The 21552-nt window shown below is 42.2% G+C and overlaps 1 protein-coding gene and 1 pseudogene across 1 annotated transcript; one reads left to right on the top strand and one right to left on the bottom strand.

Annotated features, from left to right (window-relative positions):
* The first annotated feature begins 5651 nt into the window (after window positions 1-5651).
* Window positions 5652-8707, top strand: LOC127349367 (receptor-like protein EIX2; annotated as a pseudogene).
* On the bottom strand, window positions 8701-9378 carry LOC127349368 (uncharacterized). Its single transcript, XM_051375108.2, has 2 exons — window positions 9114-9378; window positions 8701-9015 (listed from the first exon to the last, which is right to left on the bottom strand). Exons 1-2 carry the CDS (start codon window positions 9311-9313, stop codon window positions 8889-8891), a joined length of 327 nt encoding a protein of 108 aa, XP_051231068.1. The 5' UTR covers window positions 9314-9378; the 3' UTR covers window positions 8701-8888.
* Between the last annotated feature and the right edge of the window lie 12174 nt (window positions 9379-21552).

Below are 21552 nucleotides of genomic sequence, written 5' to 3' on the forward strand. Positions count from 1 at the left end.
ACAAACTATGTGGTGAAACGGGCCGTTTCCTACTCATTTCCCCTAAAAGCCATAGAACTCCGGACGAGATAGCCCTGTTCGTGAAGGGTTCTCCAAGATAATTGCCGTATCCCAGTTCCGTCTTTTGTAGTGGTTACTAGGACACATAAAATGACGCCACGCGGCTCCGCTCGATTTTTTTGGCTCCGTTTGCTTTGCCAACTGCGCAAAACGGGGCCGCCGGGACATGCGGTATGGCCGTACCGGGCGCGCGTGCACCCGTCCGCCAACGCGCGAAACGGAAAACATTTAGCACATAAAATGACGTGTCCTAGACCTAAAAATATTTTCCCTCCATTTATTGAGCGAAGGAAAGTGTCGCCCCGTTCAAATCCGGACGGTTTCCGGCGGATTCGGCGAGGCACCGCAGAAGCGGGTGGGATTCCCGGATGGCTTCCGCGCGCATATGGCATGTGATAGGTGGTGCGTAGGAGGTATCCTACCGCCGCGCGGAGGTCCCGCGCGATACTGAAATGCGCACCATGTAGCTGATTCACAAAAAAAGCCCCTTAAGTCAACCCCAAAAAGCAAAAACCGACGACCGTGGTTCGGATTGGAAATCCGCGACCGGGGCCTTGCTTCCCATCCTAAGGCCCACGCACGTGCCAAATATGGCCTCGTTCCGACAAACTATGTGGTGAAACGGGCCGTTTCCTACTCATTTCCCCTAAAAGCCATAGAACTCCGGACGAGATAGCCCTGTTCGTGAAGGGTTCTCCAAGATAATTGCCGTATCCCAGTTCCGTCTTTTGCAGTGGTTCCTAGGACACATAAAATGACGCCACGCGGCTCCGCTCGATTTTTGGCTCCGTTTGCTTTGCCAACTCGCAAAACGGGGCCGCCGGGACATGCGGTATGGCCGTGCGGGCGCGCGTGCACCCGTCCGGCAACGCGAAACGGAAAACATTTAGCACATAAAATGACGCGTCCTAGACCTAAAAACATTTTTCCCTCCATTTATTGAGCGAAGGAAAGTGTCGCCCCAGTTCAAATCCGGACAGTTTCCAGCGGATTCGGCGGGGCACCGCAGGAAGCGGGTGGGATTCCCAGATGGCTTCCGCGCGCATATGGCATGTGATAGGTGGTGCGTAGGAGGTATCCTACCGCCGCGCGGAGGTCCCGCGCGAGCGTGAAATGCGCACCATGTAGCCGCTTCACAAAAAAAGCCCTTCCGGCACCCGAAATGGAAAAACCATCGCCCGTGGTTCGGATTGGAAATCCGCGACCGGGCCTTGCTTCCCATCCTAAGGCCCACGCACGTGCCAAATATGGCCTCGTTCCGACAAACTATGTGGTGAAACGGGCCGTTTCCTACTCATTTCCCCTAAAAGCCATAGAACTCCGGACGAGATAGCCACATTCGTGAAGGGTTCTCCAAGATAATTGCCGTATCCCAGTTCCGTCTTTTGCAGTGGTTACTAGGACACATAAAATGACGCCACGCGGCTCCGCTCGATTTTTTGGCTCCGTTTGCTTTGCCAACTGCGCAAAACGGGGCCGCCGGGACATGCGGTATGGCCGTACCGGGCGCGCGTGCACCCGTCCGCCAACGCGCGAAACGGAAAACATTTAGCACATAAAATGACGCGTCCTAGACCTAAAAACATTTTTCCCTCCATTTATTGAGCGAAGGAAAGTGTCGCCCCAGTTCAAATCCGGACAGTTTCCAGCGGATTCGGCGGGGCACCGCAGGAAGCGGGTGGGATTCCCAGATGGCTTCCGCGCGCATATGGCATGTGATAGGTGGTGCGTAGGAGGTATCCTACCGCCGCGCGGAGGTCCCGCGCGATACTGAAATGCGCACCATGTAGCTGCTTCACAAAAAAAAGCCCTTCCGGCACCCCGAAAATGGAAAAACCATCGCCCGTGGTTCGGATTGGAAATCCGCGACCGGGGCCTTGCTTCCCATCCTAAGGCCCACGCACGTGCCAAATATGGCCTCGTTCCGACAAACTATGTGGTGAAACGGGCCGTTTCCTACTCATTTCCCCTAAAAGCCATAGAACTCCGGACGAGATAGCCCTGTTCGTGAAGGGTTCTCCAAGATAATTGCCGTATCCAGTTCCGTCTTTTGCGGTGGTTACTAGGACACATAAAATGACGCCACGCGGCTCCGCTCGATTTTTTGGCTCCGTTTGCTTTGCCAACTGCGCAAAACGGGGCCAACGGGACATGCGGTATGGCCGTACCGGGCGCGCGCGTGCACCCGTCCGCCAACGCGTGAAACGGAAAACATTTAGCACATAAAATGATGCGTCACACTTGTACATATATGTTAGGGGCAGATGCAAGTTTTCCAACAATTCTGACGCTCCGGTGATCTGTATCTTGGGAAACCCTAGGGCGGGGACCCCGTAGATCTACCCCTATAGCTTTCTCCGTGCGAGAGTTTACCAATGTAATTTTTTACTTGTTTTGGTTTATTTAGGACATATGTACATGGAAACCATAGGTTGGGCATACTTTACCATAAAATAGGCTCCATTTGAGCCGTGGCGAGAGTTTCCACATACAGATCCTGGATTTTACCAAGTGTTAGCCCATGTATGCGGAAATCGTCAACAACGGGTACATCCAAGGTTAGCCAAACCTTACATCACACTTGTACACATATGTTATGGGCATATGCAAGTTTTCCGAGCGATTCCGACGATCCGATAGTACGTATCTTGGGAAACCCTAGGGCGGGGACCCTGCAGATCTACCCCTATAGCTTTTTCCGTGCGAGGGTTTACCAATGGATTTTTTAATTTCGTTTCTTTGTTTATGACATAAGGACATGGAAACCATAGGTTTGGAATTAAATAGGCCACGAGATGAGCCGTAGCAGAGTTTCCACATACAAATCCTGGATTTTACCAAGTGTCGGCCCATGTATGCGGAAATCGTCAACGCGGGGTACATGCAAGGTTAGACAAACCTTACATCACACTTGTACACATATGTTAGGGACAAATGCAAGTTTTCAAGCGATTCCGACGCTCCGGTGATCCGTATCTTGGGAAACCCTAGGGCGGGGACCCCTGCAGATCTACCCCTATAGCTTTCTCCGTGCGAGGGTTTACCAATGGATTTTTTTATTTTCTTTGCTTTGTTTAGGACATATGCACATGGAAACGATAGTTTTGGAATGTAATATGCACAGTATGAGCCGTAGCAGGAGTTTCCACATACAAATCCTGGATTTTACCAAGTGTCGGCCCATGTATGCGGAAATCGTCAACGCGGGGTACATGCAAGGTTAGACAAACCTTACATCACACTTGTACACATTTGTTAGGGACAAATGCAAGTTTTCAAGCGATTCCGACGCTCCGGTGATCTGTATCTTGGGAAACCCTAGGCCGGGGACCTTGCAGATCTACCCCTATAGCTTTTTTCGTGCGAGGGTTCACCAATGGATTTTTTTAATTTCTTTGCTTTGTTTAGGACATATGCACATGGAAACCATAGGTTTGGAATGAAATAGGCCCCGGATGAGCCGTAGCAGGAGTTTCCAGCGATTCGGACGCTCCGGTGGTTTGTATCTAGGGAAACCCTAGGGGGCGGGGACCCCGCAAATCTACGCCTAGGGTTAGGGTTAGGGTTAGAGTTAGGGTTAGCAATGGACTTTTTTCCTTTGTTTTAGGTCATGTGGTGGCAAGTATGGATCCATGCTATCTAAGGTTTTCCTCCGGTTCACCCCACCGGTGAGTTCTGCCCTATACGTCCAGGACATGCCTAAGTGCCGTCAGCGCATGTGCGTGTAGCCGAAAGACCCCGGGGGTACAACATTAGACAAACAACACCACACCATGCTGGTGGTGGTGTTTTGTTGGAGAAGAACACATGGGTATATATAGGGAGGCGAGGGGCTGAAACGGCGAGAAAAGTCAAGTGGAGAAAATGGCGGGAAAAATTGGCGGGAAAGATTGGGCGGGAGAAATGGGCGGGAAAAAGGAAAAAAAAGATGGATGCTAAGCCGACGGTGCCCCTCGGCATAGGCTAGACAGCTGACGTCATTTTGGCGGGAGGGGCGGGAGGATTCGGCGGGAGAAATTGGCTTCAGCTACCCCGACGGTGGCCCTCGGCATAGGCTTCACGCCGTCAAGGTCCCGTTAGGGCATGGCCGCGGGGCGATGGGACGGGGTCGCACCCTCAACCTATGCCGAGGGCCGCCGATACGCCGAGGGCCACCCTCGGCATAGCGTGTCATGTGCCGAGGGTGGCTATACGCCGAGGGGCGCTTCGAGCAGCTGGGCTGACCGGGCAGTACGCCGACGGCCCCGACATTTGGCCGTCGGCGTACGCCACGGCCGTCGGCGCAGCGCGCCATTCCTGTAGTGATGCTCACAAAGTTGTCTCAGCAAAAATCAAGATGTTTTGTACCCTGTGCAAAAAAGACAAATTTTTGGTGCTAAAATAGTCTATTTCTCGAGGCATTATTTGTCTTTTTTACACAGGGTATAAAAATTGTCGGTTTTATGTGAAACTTTACGTGCACACATAGAACATGTCCCTCTACATGCTAAATTTTTTTCCTAAATTTTTTATGTTTTTGAAATATGTTTTATACATACCGGGTGCATATGCACCCGGGATCAGTTTTGGTTTTCCGTTTTACAGCATACTAGTATCACTGATTCATTCAATGGAAGAGTTTGTAGATTGATTAGTTCTGCGACAACAGACTGAGTGGCATACTAGTACGGCAGATAGGGACTCTGAATGCTTTGACACGGCGATTTGGACCGTCAGGGGGGCTATGTCAAGTTACGGCTGTAATAAACTTGCATACCAGAGGGGTTTCCATGAAAAGGATACTTGTGGCCATAAGGCCATTCTAGACCGTATTTTGTCCATGTACACGAAGTTTCCTCTCTTTTTCCTTAGACCTGGTAGGGAGGGAGTACTGACCCATGGAAGTGACGAGCGCAACAACCTGCTCCCACCGTTGGTAAAGAGCTGATATTATAGAACTTGAGATGATTTCCGGTATGCGTCTTTTTTTTTAGGAACTTACAGTACAGAGGTCCCTACAAGCATCTGCTAATACGAAATTTTGATTTTTATCTTGCCATTTTATGATATAATTTATGTCCATGAAGAGATGGTATTTTTGCCTCGGTGGATTCCTTGCCGTACTCGGCAGGACCTCCGTCCGCATCCCCTGAGAAAGATGGTACGGTGCAGCAAGTGAAAGCATCGAGCTCTGAACCGTGTTTCTAAGCTGCCACACCACATGACACCACACAAACATACCTCAAGTTCAGGGATACAGATTAATTACACGTGCAGAATGAGCTCATCACTGCGTACTTCAGTTACATTACCGGTGGATGTCCAGTGCATCTTGGTTGCAGTTACCTCTTATGCTTTGCCTGCACCGCACTGGGTGATCCTAAATTGCAGCTCGCTGGATCTAGTAGTGTTTTAGATACTAGTGCTGATGTTACGAACAGATCTGAGTAAGTTGAGAGGAGTAGACGTAACCTGTAGAAATTTCTTCTAGACCATCACATTCTGGTAGGTCAGCATCATAGACACCATACTGTTAGGGAACTATTATTGCACGCATAAATGCTAGCGTAGAAACTTCCTCTCCAACTATAATCTATATATATCATATCACAGTGTATGTATCCTACATCAAAAAGAACGTGCATCCATGGCCAAAGCAACAATGGACATGTTTCTACTCTCCAGCATTCATATAGTGATTTTAGGTGCCCTTCTCTTGCTCAACCAATGCAAGAGCTTTGTAGAATCATCACCATCTGCCCATCCAAACGATACAGTCACCATCCGTATTGTCAAAGAGAGATACGCGTTTGTCAACTTCAAAGCAGGCCTCTCTGACCCTAAAAACATCCTTTCATTAGGGAAGGGCGATGACTGCTGCAAATGGAAGGGCGTTCACTGCAGCAGCAGAAACAGCCATGTTGTCAAGCTCGATCTCCGGGGCGGTGGTTGCAACGGCAGCGACTACACGCAGGTGCTAGGAGGCAACATTAGCTCCTCGTTGCTTGGTCTACAACATCTACAGTATCTCAGCCTCGGCTGCAAGCCTGAAATGGGTTCGATGGGTTGCAAGTACCAGGGTTCCTGGGTTCTCTCCACAAGTTAAGATACATGGACCTATCAAGCTCAGGCTTGATTGGAAGGATACCACCACATTTGGGTAATCTCTCCAACTTATAATACTTAAATCTAGCCTCAGGTTTTGCCACCAGCACATACTCCACGGATATCACCTGGTTGTCAAAGTTAACTTCCCTTGAGCTCCTGGATCTGAGCAAGGTGAACCTCAGTAGAATTGTTCATTTTGTTCCAGTGCTGAACATGCTTCCATCTCTAAAAGTTCTTTGTCTTAGATTTTGCCGTCTTGGAACTAGCACTGGTTCACTTCGGCTTTCAAATCTGACATCTCTTGAAACACTTGACCTTTCCGCCAATAGCTTCTATACACGTATCACACCCAACTAGTTTTGGGGTTTGACTAGCCTTAAGGATCTACGTATCGTAATTAATGGTTTCTATGGCAAATTTCCTGACGAGATAGGTAATATGACCTCCATAGTAAAGCTTGATTTATCAACGAATAGACTTGTGGGCATGATACCAACAAACCTAGAGAACCTATGTAGCTTGGAAGAATTCTTTGTGCATGGAAACAAGATGATGAATGGAACCATAACAGAGTTCTTCCAACGCTTGCCTAGTTGTTCATGGAATAAGCTGACATTTGTGTATCTACCTTCAAGCAATTTGACTGGGAGCCTACCAACCAAACTAGAACCTTTAAGAAATTTGATCTGGCTTTATCTTCGTGGTAACAAGCTCATTGGTCCTGTGCCACTATGGATAGGAGAGCTCACAAAGCTAACTGAATTGGACCTGAGCTACAATAAACTCGAGGGTTTCATACATGAGGGTCATTTATCAGGCCTAAAAAGCTTGGAGATTTTGTGGTTGTCTAATAATGCCATAGCTTTCACAATGAATTCGACGTGGGTTCATCCTTCCAATCTAACGGACATTGAACTTTGGTCATGCTTTCTCGGGCCAAGATTTCCACTATGGCTTAGATGGCTAATACATGTGGAGCATCTTGATATCTCAAACACAAGCATATCTGATATGGTACCAGATTGGTTTTGGATAACGGCTTCCACGGTAAAAATTCTGAATATGCCGACAGAACAAAATTAGTGGTTCCTTACCACCTACAATGGAATTCATGAGAGCGCAAATGATTGACCTTAGTTCTAACCAGTTCAGTGGCACAATACCTAAGCTTCCCATTGATCTTACCGACTTGGATCTTAGCAGAAATAATTTCCTTGGGCCACTACCATTAGACTTTGGAGCACCTAGTCTAGTAACACTTTCTATTTGACAACTCCATCTCTGGCAACATTCCATCTTCTTTGTGCAAATTGGGGTCATTACTTCTGTTGGATATCTCCCAAAATATGCTAACCGGACCAAGTCCTGATTGCTCCATTGATACATCCACAACAAATATGACAACTCTTAGTATTCTTAATCTAAGCTTGAGAAGCAACAACCTCTCAGGTGAATTTCCTTCAATTCTCCAATACTGCCAACAACTCGTCTTTCTTCATCTTGCACACAACCATTTCTTTGGGACTTTGCCAACATGGATCCGGGAGAAATTGGCATAATTGGCTTTCTTACGACCGAGGTCGAATATGTTTTATGGTCACATTCCAGAGGAGCTTACGAAGCTAGTTAATCTTCGGTATTTGGACCTTGCCTGTAATAATATATCAGGGATCATACCAAAATCTGTTGTTAACTGGAAAGAGATGATAGTAATGAAAGGAGATGATACATTAAATGGTGCTTTCAGCTTTGTTCATGAAGTGTACCCTGGTTTGATTGATATTACCACCTATACCGAGAATTTCACGGTAGTCACGAAGGGTCAAGAGAGATTATATACAGGAAAGGTCATATATATGGTGAATCTTGATTTATCCTATAATAATTTTAGCGGAAACATCCCAGAAGAAATCAGCACTCTTGTCAAATTGAAGAACCTGAACCTATCATGGAACACCTTCAGTGGAAAAATTCCTGAGAATATTGGCTTCTTGGCACAAGTGGAGTCACTCGACCTATCACACAATGAGTTGTCGGGTGAAATCCACGCGAGCTTATCGGCTCTCACATCATTAAGTCGTTTGAACCTGTCCTATAACAACCTGACAGGATTAGGGTTTAGGAACAGCCACAACAACAAGCAGTAGACTTTGGTCTCCCGTCAGTGCACGCACAGAGCAAAGCTCGGCCCTTTCGCTCCCTGCGCTATTGCTAGGCGTAGATGCAATTTGTTCGCTTGAGAAACAGTGTACTGGTTTCAGACTTGTTCAGAAAAACTAATTTGCCACATCTGGTTCTCAGCTCTGAGTGCAAAACATCACGTCAGTTCAGAGACAGGGCTGAATTCGTTGCAGCCTGAATTTAGTTTGCGCAGGAGTCTGGATTTAATCTCGTCGATCGGCTTGTTTAATTTCTTCACACAATCCAGACCACTGGAAGTAGGGTTCAGACAAACTAATTTTGCAACCCAGGCTCCACAATGTCTGTTCAGATAGGACTAGGAATAATCATTCACAGAAAGAATTAAGTATGTGCAAAGGTGCACGAGTGATATTATGGGAAATCATTTTATTTCATCAATTGGGTAGATTATTTCTTCACATGATCCAGATCACTTGCAGAGTATTACTGTACATAGCTAGAGAGTACAGAGTGGAAGCAGAACATGTATTTTTCGTATGAGGCGAGCATGGCACAGCAGAACGATCACTGGAAGAAGAAGAAGTAAGCGTACTAGTTCGCTACTCCGGGTCGTCGTAGGAGAGATGGGAGGCGGTGGCGCAGCCGGCAGCGTCGGGGTCCTCGGCGCCGCAGCAGTCGTAGAACCTGGCGGCGTAGGGCGGGTCCCCGTCCTTAAGCTCGTAGTACCTGCACCATCGGCGCCGTGGTTAAGGGTCAGTTCGATTGATGGATCTTTTGACTGACTGGGGATGGCAGCCAGGACCGGAATCGACGGTTGTACCTACCTCTTCTGGTCGTCGTGGCGGCGGCAGACGAAGAAGGAAGGGTGGAACCTGCAGGACTGCGGCGTGTTGTCCGATGGGAAGTACTTCGCCTTGCACCGCCGGCACACCCTCGACGCCGCCGCCGCCGCCGCAGTCGCCGTCGCCTTCGCCGCCGTGTCCTTCTCCATCGCACCCAGTTCTTCTTTTGTTTTCCTCATCATTTTTTCCTCTTCCACGAATAAATCGATTGCTGTTTTTTTTTTTTTTTTTGAAAGTAGAACTTGTATTACTCAAACAGTAGTAAGGATACAACAACCAAAAGCATAGAAATACAAGAACACTAGGAGCAGATACAGTAGGAAAGAACCTCGACTCGCTGATTTTCTATTTTGGTTGTAACTATGGAGAAACCTTGTACCGATGTGTAAGAAGCTTCCCCGGTTTTTCCCCATTTTCTTTCTCTTTTTTTTTGTTGTACTCGGTAAAACTAAATATTTTTCAAAATCATGAGCATTTTTAATTATAAATTTTTCTACACGGAGAACATTTTTTAATTATGAACCATTTCAAAATTCATAAACAATTTCAAAAGGTGAACATTTTTAGATTTGAATATTTTTTAAATTTAAATATTTTTATACCAAGCGAACCATTTTTAAAATTTGAAACTTATTTTACTGGCTGAACAACTTTTAAAATGTAATATTTTTCCTAAACGAAAACTTTTAGAACCCGAAACTTTTTTCAAATCATGAACAGTTTCCAAAATATGAACCCTATGTTATTCTGTGAACAAAATTTAAAATCAGAACCATTTTTCAAAACTAAACCAATTTCTATATCATGGACATTTTTTAATTTATAACTTTTTACCTGGTAAATATTTTTTATTTTGGAACCATTTTCCGTAGTGGACTCTTTTTTAAATTTGAACCTATTTTAACCAATGAACAATTTTAAATTTGGAACGTTTTTCCCATCGAACTTTAAAAAAAAATCTGAATCATTTTTAGCGTAAACGATTTTATTATAGTGCATGATCGTCCCTGATTGCTTTCTTCACTTGCTTCTCGTATGCCAGGTCAACTGGTAATCGCGCGAACTTGCTTGGTGGGCCAAGCCCAAGTAGGTACACGACAGGAGCACGATGTGGGTGAGCTGGGTTTTCCCGCTCGCTAGAAACCGGAAAACCTATACATCGCCCATTAGCATGCGGTAATACTGCAGCGACATGGGCCGTGGCCGAATTTGAATACTGTTTTTCTTAAAAACCTGAAGTTTACCAAATTTGAAATTTTTGAAAAGAAAAAAAAGAAAATATGGAGAAGAGGCTTTACCTGAACCGGCCCATTAGGAGCGAACGCGGGAGCTTTGTGTGCGTGCGGTTATCCCGCACTCACTGGAGCGATTAATTTGTCTCGCGGGAGACTTCTTTGAGTTGTTCGTTATCACAATTTTCATCATGTCGTTTGGATGTTTACATTGAGGGGGTGGTATTGGATATTCGGGTGATTCAAGTCCCGAATACACAATTCTAACTGTTTTTATGTAGTATTACGTATTGAAAGTAGCTATTCGGGCCGAATATTCACGTGAGGCCCGCACAGCCAAAAAACGCGAGGCCGAATGTCGAAGGATTTAGCTCGACATCGATTGGTATTCGGATTCGACGCATCGCCAGGCACCGCTTCGACGCCTCGCCCCGCACCGCTTCAATTCCTATGTTCTCTACACCTCCGCTCGGGCGGAAGACCGGCCTGGCGGCGGCGATGAAGGTACGCCGGCTTCCTCCCCCATCCGCCCACATCCGCATGTGTTCTCTGGCCTCTAGCCATCCCTCCTTCGCCGCCCCATCTCGTCTCTGCTCTCTCTTCCCCCATCTTATCTGGTTTTGTGCTGCATGTATAGGGGGGGCGACCTTGGCGTCCGGCGGCTGTCTCCCGCGAAGATCGGTGATCGCCGGCGTCCAGCACCCAAGCGAGGTACGTTTCTGCAGGATGCCAACATCACCTATCTTGTCCGACATCCTCCTCTGCTGTCCATGTGTTCTCTGTGAATGTGTTGTATGTTGTGGTCAAATTAGCAAGCTTTTAATTAAATTATGTGTACATATAATGTTTCTGCTTGTCAAATATTGTAGTACAAATTGGATGTCGTGCTAATAGAATTGATCTACACTGTAGTTGAAAAATGTCGGAAGAATTAGAGTTGGTTTCTTACATAATGGAAGAAAATAAAAGAAGAAAGAGGAGAAGGATTGTGTTGACGAAAAAATACTTTGAATCCACTCTTCTTGCGATGGCATATCTTAGTACACAAAGGATGCCGAGGGAGTTAGGGAGTTTTTCTGACGATGAGCATAAGCACACTCTTAGAAAGTACTTGTTGAAAGATATGTACGACGGGACCGAAGTTGCATGCTATGATCAACTTCGTCTAACAAAAAGAAATTTCCATGATTTGTGGGTTATGTTGCGTGAGAAGTGTGGTTTAAAGGACAGTATGTATGTTAATGTTGAAGAAAAGGTTGCCATGTTCTTGCTGATAGTTGGTCATGGCCTGAAAATGAGGTTGTTGCGTGGACAATACAAGAGGTCTTTATGGACTATAAGTTCACACTTTTCTAGTGCGTTAACGGCCATTCTATCTCTCCATAGAGAGTTCATTAAGCTGCCAGATCCTTCTACTCAAGCTCCGAATGATTACAAATGGAAGTGGTTCGGCAATGCAATTGGAGCGATAGATGGTTGCCATATTGATGTTTGTGTTAATGTGGCTGACCAAGGAAGGTACAGAAATAGAAAACAAGCGATAACCACTAACATGCTTGGTGTTGTTGACTGGAACATGAAATTTCTTTATGCATTACCTGGATGGGAGGGTTCAGCATTAGACTCTAGAGTCCTACGTGATGCAATGAGAACAAGTCGCCAAGATGCATTTGTCGTACCTAATGGTAGGACGCTTTCACTTGGCCGTAGGAAAATATTACTTAGTTGATGCTGGTTACACGAATGGACCTGGATTTCTAACTCCTTTCAGATCCACTCGATATCACTTGAAAGAGTGGGCATCAAGTGCACAACGACCACTTGATATTTTGGTTGTGCTGTACCAAGTTTCACACGTATATCATGTTATGTGAACATGTCCATTTCATTGGATAACTACTGTACGTGGCTAGGTGCTACTATATGTGCAAGATTTACAAGAGACAGAAGAGCAGCAACCAATACAGAACCTTATTTGCGATTCCACATGTTAACCATCCAAACACAATTTGATATTCAACCTCAATATCTAGTCTGGGTTCCGAATATCTAAACATCCAAACATAAATATTGATATTCAATCTCAATCTCAATATCCTGGGTATTAGACATTCAACCCAATATAATATCTAGCCTTCCAATGCAGACATCCAAACGAAGTAACTGATTTCATGCATACCAACAGATGTTATAACAACTGTAGAAATTAATGGAGTTGTGCCTTTGTAGAAAGAACATTATCCATCTCTTTGTTGGTAATCTTAAGAGTTAAGTCCATTTTAAAGCTTGAAGTTATGGACGAAAGCTAAATCGGACCCCAAACTCTCAATCCCGGTAATCAACACACGGATATTTGCAATCCCAGTCTAAAGCAAACCTTTTTTTCCTTTCCAAACAAGGATTCCCGACGTGGACAAGGTGTGGCTGGGAACGGCGGGTCGAGGAGGGTGCGCACATTGGTACATGTTTACTTTGGGTCGGCCCAGTCTTTTCAGCCCAGCTATTCCGTAGCTGTGCAGGATAGGTGCCTATGAGCACTCGCGATGACAATGGCGATCGACGATTGATCGCTGCCACCGGCGACGATCGTGATGAAGCGAGGAAAAACGGCCATGCAGGTAATGTCTCTGACGGGCTACTCATCTTCTCTCTATATGTTTTCCCTTTTGGACACCATTAGGGTTATGGTTTTTAGAGGCCAAATTGTGAGTTTTCCTGTAGGGGGAAGTGAGATTTTTATGGGATTTATGTGAGGTTTCATCGGCTATACGGCTCGAATTAGCATATTTATGTGTTATCTCTTTCCAATGTAGGATCTTTCTGTTCATTCATGGACCCTTCAAAGATACTGATTTGAGACGAAATTGATGGCATCGGAGAGGTCCGACGGATTGTTTCCAACCGGACACCGATAGATAGTGTTTACCAATCAATAAATATGACGATAAGATCATGTACATTACAACCAATGATTGATATGCCTGTTTTATTGAGTGATACTATTCCCATGTAGCTCAAGATCACATTTTTTAATGCTCAAAATAAACTCAACAAAACATCACAGTTTTATTATATTTGTTGTCCTACCAAAAACTCATCATATAGTTTACCCATGTAGCTAAACACAGCCTGCTGGGCCACCATAGAAAAACTTGGCACCTATTATTGGTGACACATAATAACATTTCGGAGTTTTTGCAATAACTGGTAAGTCTGATTGTATAAGGGTGGCTTGACCATTCTGATCAACAAAGTGAATGTTGAAAAATGATGCAGCATTTTTTGATGGAAGCGATCCACTGCCCATTGGAGGAGTTGGAAGATTCCCTTTGGCTATTGATTCTCCGCCAAAAGCAATGGAATTTGCTTTTGTTGCTAATGTTGTAAATAAGTTGGCAGCATAGTAGCCCACTGCTGTTGGAGTGTCATCATTGATGCCGCAATACAACCACCAATTTCCACTAGACTTCTCCTGTTATCAACATTAAAAGTTATTGAATAATAAAATGCGAGAAAACTTAATACCATTCCTAGCATGTGTGGAAAATATTGGATGGGTGATGTTTAGGTCAAATAGGTGGTGCGCCATTCAACAAACAAAACAAAAAAACATGATTACTTATTTATGCAAAATGTGCATGCATGGTTTTATCATCTTACATCATGGTTGAAGACAATGGTGAAAAGAGTGCCGACACAGTCCACCAAAATGATTTGTCACGCGCTTGGAAGATATATTCGTTCCATTACTATTTTTGGTGTCTGAGAAACACTTTTAAAAACCTGAATTTCAGGAAACGTGATTTTTTCTTCTTTTATGACTTTCCTCATTATATGTACCATGTGTCTGGTTGCTATGGTTTTGATTGGGCTTGTCAAAATATGTTCGGATCAAATAATAACCCTACCCTTTTTGGAAATGCATACATAGTCAAAATATATACAAAATATAAAGGTACTATAGAATCTAAAAGGTCAAATCTTACTGGGAGCGATGTTTTGAAACATGGGAGGATATTCTCCTTTTATTTTGAAATATGTCTTAAACACATTTTGAAATTTCAAAAAATTGAAACAAAAAATTCACACGTACATCTCCACGTACTACGCGCTTACAAAGTTGTTTCATGAAAAATCAACTTATCACGTGGCGCGTGTAAAAAAGACAAAATCCGGTGCTTAAAATAAGACTTTTCACGAGATAAATTTTCTCTTTTCTATAGAGACCACAAAAATATCTATTTTTCGCGAAACTTGACAAACGGAAATAAATTGTGGAGATATATATGCAGATTTGTTTGTCAAATATTTTTGACATTTCAAAATATGCTTTTTTGGTAGAGGAAGCATATAAACCGGGGAGCCAAATTGATTTTCCAAATCTTAAATCTTTATCAAATCTAAGTATCAATGTATTGAAAAAATAGACAATGTTTTCATACCTTAATCACTTTTATTGTAATTGTTTGACCAGACCCACCAACAATAGAACCACCATTTATAATAGAGCCTGGAGTTATTTCCGATCCATGTTCTAATTGAAAACCAGGGCAATCCATGTTGTAGCACCCCCTCCTTCCATATCCATTCTATTTAGAAGTATAATCAGGTAATGTCATTAAATGGAAGCTGAAAAGTTAGATAATACAAAGAAATAAGGAAAGATACAGTCCAACGAGTGTAGAAGTGAGTATATGTATCACCATATCTCTCAGGAGAAACCTACAATATAAAAAAGAAAATATAAACAGTTAGCAAACTCTAGAATGTTATTGGAAAGAATGATTTTATTTTGTGCAATTGGAATTTATCAGTTCCTCGAATCACCACTGCAAATGGATGCTTCATTGTAGTATGATAAATAATTAGATGCCTAGTTTTAATGGTTGACTGAATTATGTCTTACAAATTTTGGAACTTCTTAATGCCACCGACTTACAACAATAGATGGTAGCTTCAAATAAACTTCTCGTGTTCTTCCCAACATATAACTCATTAAAAAAGTGTTATTCTAACATGAAGAAAAGGTGCATGGGCTATGGTGTGAGCATATAATTCTAGGTGGGAGCCAATCAGGCTATGTATGCTAAGAAGAATTCAACTAGAATCCATTGCTATGTGATATCGAAGTGGAATGGACTATCGATACTCTAGGTGCTAACTAAGGTGATTATGTTGGAAAAAAATGTTTGGCTTACATGTCACTAGTACATAACATCGTGATTAGAACACTTTCAATAGATGGGAGACAAATTAACATATATGATGAAAGTGACAGACTAGTGTCAACTTGGTGAAGGTATGGTGTAGTTTTATGGGGTAGTAGCGTCCAATAGCCTCACCGGAACAACCCTCGGCGGTTGACGTGGGGTAACCACACCAATGCCCATACATGATGGACTTGAGTTTTGGGGAAAAAGCATGTTGGTGGTTTCGATGGTGTACAAGCACAACACACAAGGAACGAGGCGAGTTTTACCCAGCTTGAGGCCTCTGAAGGAGAAACCCTACGTGATGCTTGTCTGCTTGTATTATCGACGTGGTTACAAAGATCGCTGAGATGGCTATGGTGAGATTGGTCTAGCGTAACTAGGATTTTGTTGGGTATCGTTCCTTGTGCCTGGCGGCCCCTCCTGGAATTTATATGCGAAGCAAGGTCTCAAATTATCGTGTCTAGTTAGGTTACAAGGTAGGAGTTTCCTTAGTCAAGCTTAGTGTTTGTTGCACATGCCATGTCCATGGGGCTTCGGGTGCTTTGTGTAGCCCAGCTTCTCTTGGGCTGATCAATCCTTATGTGGGCCCTTGCTTGGACCGCACCGGTTATGGTCACGAGAGGTGTCCGTTTGGGTATGTCTACATCAGTAGCCCCTGAGTGTGTAGGGGAGTTGAAGAATCGCGTAGAGACTCAAACCGTTATGAGCATCGTCTAGAGCCAACAAATTTATAAGGTGATGTTGTGGACTTGGAAGTGCATCAGGCTCACATTTAATGTGTTTCTAAAGCCATAGGGATATCGATTAACGTTCCTGGTACATCTGATGGATCGGGAACGGTTAATTGCTCTTGGGAAAAAAAACTACGCAATCTACTCAAACTCGAGTCCCCGGACTCGAGCCCGGTATATTCTAGGCATAACTCGACTCGTGGCATGGAGGCCTTAGCGAATCGAGCTCCTACTTATGTAAAGAGTACCTAACGCATCCGTCGGGATTTTTCATCATGCCATAGGCACGGTAGTTAACTGGTAGAGCATTGCGGAGGCGAGTAACTGGTCAATAGATAATATCTAAAGGGATTATCTTTACGTCGTAGATGTAGCATCCAGATTCAATCTCACAACGGATGCGATCTGGGAAATTGAGGATTTATGGACTCCATACTCGACATCATATAGGTTGTTGTGTGAAGTTCAATACAGCCAAACATAAGGCAAAAATCGATGTTGCGGAAGCAATCGACAAGTGAAGTTATTTTTCTTATCAGGTGCGCGACCAGCACTCCCAATGGGAGTAGCCCACGGTTCTATGAGCAGGTGCTTACAGATGTGCATAGATTCAAGTTGTAGAACTCAAGGAGAAACTCGAGCCAAGTTCTGGGTGCAGCCCTTTCCTTATCGACTCATGTTGGAGGATTTAATGGAGTTGGCGCTTGTGGGCATGGCCCATTTTCTTGTCAACTCCTGCTGGAGGAGTTATGACATGACGCCAGGAATGACATCATGGCGCACTCGAGTGCTTCCCTGAGTGGTCGATGGGACATGACGCTTGTGGGCCTTTGTCAGAAGTCTGACTAGCAGGGACCGATTTGTCGGCACAGCGTGCGCAAAAATCGGGGCACGCTGTGTAGTAACTTCCTCTTTTCCAGGGATAGTGGAATAAATGGGGTGATGGTTCACCTCTCCGCACCGCTACATGTTGCTTGTCTGCTTGTATTATCGATGGGGTCACAGAGATCACCGAGATGGCTACGATGAGATTGGTCTAGCGTAACTAGGGTTTTCTTGGGTATTGTCCCTTGTGCATGGCTTTTATATGCGAAGCCATGTCTCGGGTTACAGTGTCCAGTTAGGTCACAAGGTAGGAGTTTCCTTAGTCAACCTTAGTCTTTGTTGCACACGCCAGGTCCATGGGCCTTCGCGTGCTTTGTGTAGCCCAGCTTCTCTTGGGCTGATCAATCCTTTCGTGGGCCCTTGGTTGGACCGCACCGGGTATGGTCACGAGAGGTACCCATTTGGGTATGTCCACATCAGCGGTGGCCGGTAGTAGTGAATAACTTCTAACCACCTTAACTCACCCCTTTAGATTTGGTAGTTAGGTATTAACATGCATATATCTTTGTCTTGTGCTTCTGCACGGGATCACAACTCCACTTTATAAATGTGGTGTTTTAGGACCAAAGACCAAAATGTGGGGTTAACAACTACCCACTTTAGCTTGGTCCATTACAACCTTTATATAAAAAAATCCAATTGATTCACATAACTTGATTGATTTTAAATAGTAGTAGTAGTTGTTGACGAGGTTTGGCAACTAAACTTGAGGAATATGATGCAAAAATTATTTGTGGGCATCAATAATGATGGAAGTGAATAGAAGGATGCATGGAAAGGCCAATGAGACATTTGTGGTTAGATATATGGGACACAACCGAGGCGGGATTGCGATATTTTTAGCTTGGGAGGAATATAGGATAGTGAAATAAAAAGCAATAGGTGCATGGTGGAGTACGGAAAGCCAACATTATTGATATTATGAAAAGTATAAGATGTTTTTTAGATATAACATAGCAGTTCATAGTTCTTGAAAAAAAGGAAAAGGAATTACCATTTCCAGAGTCTCAAAAAATGAACTAGTTATAGTAATTTATATGGCCATTTATGCTATCTTGCAACTTCTTAACTATAAATGTTTTTTGCATGTCAGAAAGAATTAGTTACCATCCAGCCAACCATAATAGAATTGAAGCTTTCTTTTGACCAATTTCCAACATTAGAAATGTAAATCGAAGATGTGCTCATTTGTCCCTTAGTTATATTATACCCATACACATCTATGGTTGCAACAAATCCGTAGTATTCATTGTAGGGCTTTTCTGGAAATGATGCATGTGCTGCAGCCTGCAAAGTGGTAAAAAAAGTTAGACGTGTATGTATTGCAAGTACTATATGTCGAAACTCCAACTTGTAGTTATTAGAAATACTTATTGTTTATTTTCAGTGCATCCAATAAATTTTGTATTAGTTCCCCAAACTTTTCATGTTCTCTTCCAGGAATAGGAAAAAAAAGAAATTTATGCCGACTTAGAAGGTATATATATCAAGTTAAAAAATAAAGTGTAAAATAAAGGTGTGAGATATTATTATTATTGTGTGGAAGGCCCACGCTATATGTATTAAAGGTTTACTTGGATTCACGAAACCCATCTGAAACTGGGAGGTGTGTCATATGGTTATCTTTGGAAGTGGTGGGATGACACAAAATTGTCATTAGTATGTTAACAGCATACTAGCAATGAATAATGAGGTGGTATATTGACCAACTTCATCCTCCAAACAAATAAAAATATGAGTAGTATGAAGATCCACTCCTAGAATGAAACACAACATTGGCATATGAACCCACGAAAACTCTAAAAGGCTGGTGGAACATAACTAGCTTCTGCTCGCAGTTGAGCGGTGGTACCATAAGTCATATACCAGGTACCAAAATCTATTTATGGAAGAGAAGTTGGAAAATAAGTGGTGCCAAATTGGTCTAATATAAGCTTGCTTCAAAGTTTGTGACTTAATTTCGTATTTCACACGAATATCTATAAACCATTCCAAATGTTTATGTATAGCACTTTTTTCTACATATATTCGAAAGGATGAAGCAAAAAAAAAAATGTTTGATGTATGTATTATCAACCTGCAAGATAATTCTTTACTTGTAAAGAATAGAAAATCATAAAATAAATCTAACAGCTAGTCTTGTTAACTCGTACTAAACAACCAATGTTTCAATCTTAAGATTACAATAAGATTTTAATGAAGAATATGGACAATATGTTAGCCATGTAAGCCAAATTTATAAGTAATTAATCTCTTAAATAAAAAATGTTTCTAATATTAAAACTCACGTAGTACATGTCACACCTTCTGATGCGTATGCATGTCTTGTTGATTCCTGAAAAGAGAAAGAAACCATCCTCAATAATTATCCCCATTTACACCCTTCTACATTGAAGTTTCTATTCCTTTCAGCAAAATATAATCTGAAAACCCCATTCAAAGGACCATAATATGTCACTCTTGATGCATATAATCTACCTTGAATTGTATAATTCATAGCAATGCGAGGAAAGCACACAAATATTATGTTTGCTGTAGTTCAGTAGGAATGTAACAACTTGATGGAATTTCAACAAAGTTTTCACTTACCTCCTGAGTCGTGAGATGCTATTTACATATGCTTAATTTTTGTGAAGGAAAATTGCAATGTAACAATAATTAAATATAACAAATTAAGTCTTAACATCATGTAACATAAAATATTTTTTTCTTTAAACAGATCTTACATAAAGAGATAACTTATGAAACATACAGAGACATATATATCATTGTAAGGTTCTTTTATTTGGCGATCACAATAAAAAAAAGGTGTGGATATAGATCTTTACATGTAAGAAATGGATATGATCCAAAGCATTCATAGATGTGACGAACGATGTTCATAATATAATAATATTCAATATGAGTTTGATAAAAAATAATATATATGCATGCCAAGGATATGGTCAATGTAAGAATCATTTATTTAGTACCATACTACAACGGAAAGTATATGGAAGGATATCGGTTCCACACAAGGATTCAATGTTGATAGTAATTTCTCATAAATATTTCAAACTAAATAAGTCTATGAAGGAATGACGTGAGAAATATGAAAAATCTCAACTTCTTTGGTGGTAACATAATCCCAACTAAAATATATTTAAGCATATCATATACGCATGAGAATTTAATATGCACACAAATTCGAAAAGAGAAGGTAGATGATATGTTAAACAAATTAATTCTCAAATGATCAAATGATGTATTAAATATGAAAGCTTTTTCACATTAGAATGTTCCAAAAAATACGCCTTATTTTGTTTGTTTGTTATATGCATACAAAAAATGTATAAATTTGTAGACCATTCATTAGTATTCTAATATATTGAAGGAATTTATTTTGGTAGTATAATTAAATAAAAATAGACTTGGAAAACTTAAATAATTGGATATATTGAAGGAATTTATTCTGGTAGTATAACTGAATAAAAATAAAATTAGAAAACTTACAAAATCGAATATATTGAAGGAATTTATTTTGGTAGTATAATTAAAGTTGGTCACATAATCGTCATTGTAGTTTGAATTATGAATTTTATACAAAATTCAGATGGTAAAAGTTAAGCGCCATTAATGGAATAGTACGTGTGACATCCATGTAATGTGACATTGATATCTATAACAAAAGTTCTCATCATATAATGTTTTGAAGAATCAAACTACATTGGATCCCACATAGCCTAGGAGCTTGACTTAGATTTTGGATCTAACATGTCAATGTTTCAATGAAAGATCCATACCACCATAAATCTTAACAGGCATGGCACTTTTTGGAATCTATATGGGCCCAGCCCGGTTATTTGGCCCACAAACATTTGGTTCTACCTCATCTATTTAATAGATGAGGCAAAAACTATTTTTTGTTTTCTGTATTTTTGACTTACAAGATCATGCTTCTTTACTTGTACTAGTTGAATGCCATTGAGTTGCTACAGATTACAAAAAAAAATCATTTTGATCATAATGGTTGTTTTATTCTCAATTGTCTCTTCATAAACAGTGTGTGCCCTTTGTATGTCACTTCCTCCCGTACCATGTAATCTCACCTGGTTCATTGCCTCATCCAACTAAATCTACTTTTGCATGGTACCGATAATAAAATGAACCATCATATGAAAATGGCAAGAAAATACTATTTCCTCTTCTACCGTTAGGAAGGTTTGCAACCCACACCTTATTGGCCTTTCACGCATTTTTCCTTTTGTCTCCAATTGTTGAGATCCACATGTTTAACATTGCATGAGAGCATACATCTAGAATGTTTTTCATATTTTTAAATAAAAATAGTGTCCAAGTTCTTCATAACTACTCCAAAGTT

The sequence above is a fragment of the Lolium perenne genome, chromosome 4 (genome assembly GCF_019359855.2).
Source record: "Lolium perenne isolate Kyuss_39 chromosome 4, Kyuss_2.0, whole genome shotgun sequence".
In the NCBI taxonomy this organism is placed as follows: domain Eukaryota; kingdom Viridiplantae; phylum Streptophyta; class Magnoliopsida; order Poales; family Poaceae; genus Lolium; species Lolium perenne.

Bases quoted from the DNA above. Each gene is read 5' to 3' on its own strand.
- LOC127349368 (XM_051375108.2), bottom strand. From the start codon at position 9,313: ATGATGAGGAAAACAAAAGAAGAACTGGGTGCGATGGAGAAGGACACG. The intron at 9,016-9,113 runs GTAGGTACAACC...CCGATGGTGCAG, and splicing joins CGCCACGACGACCAGAAGAG to GTACTACGAGCTTAAGGACG.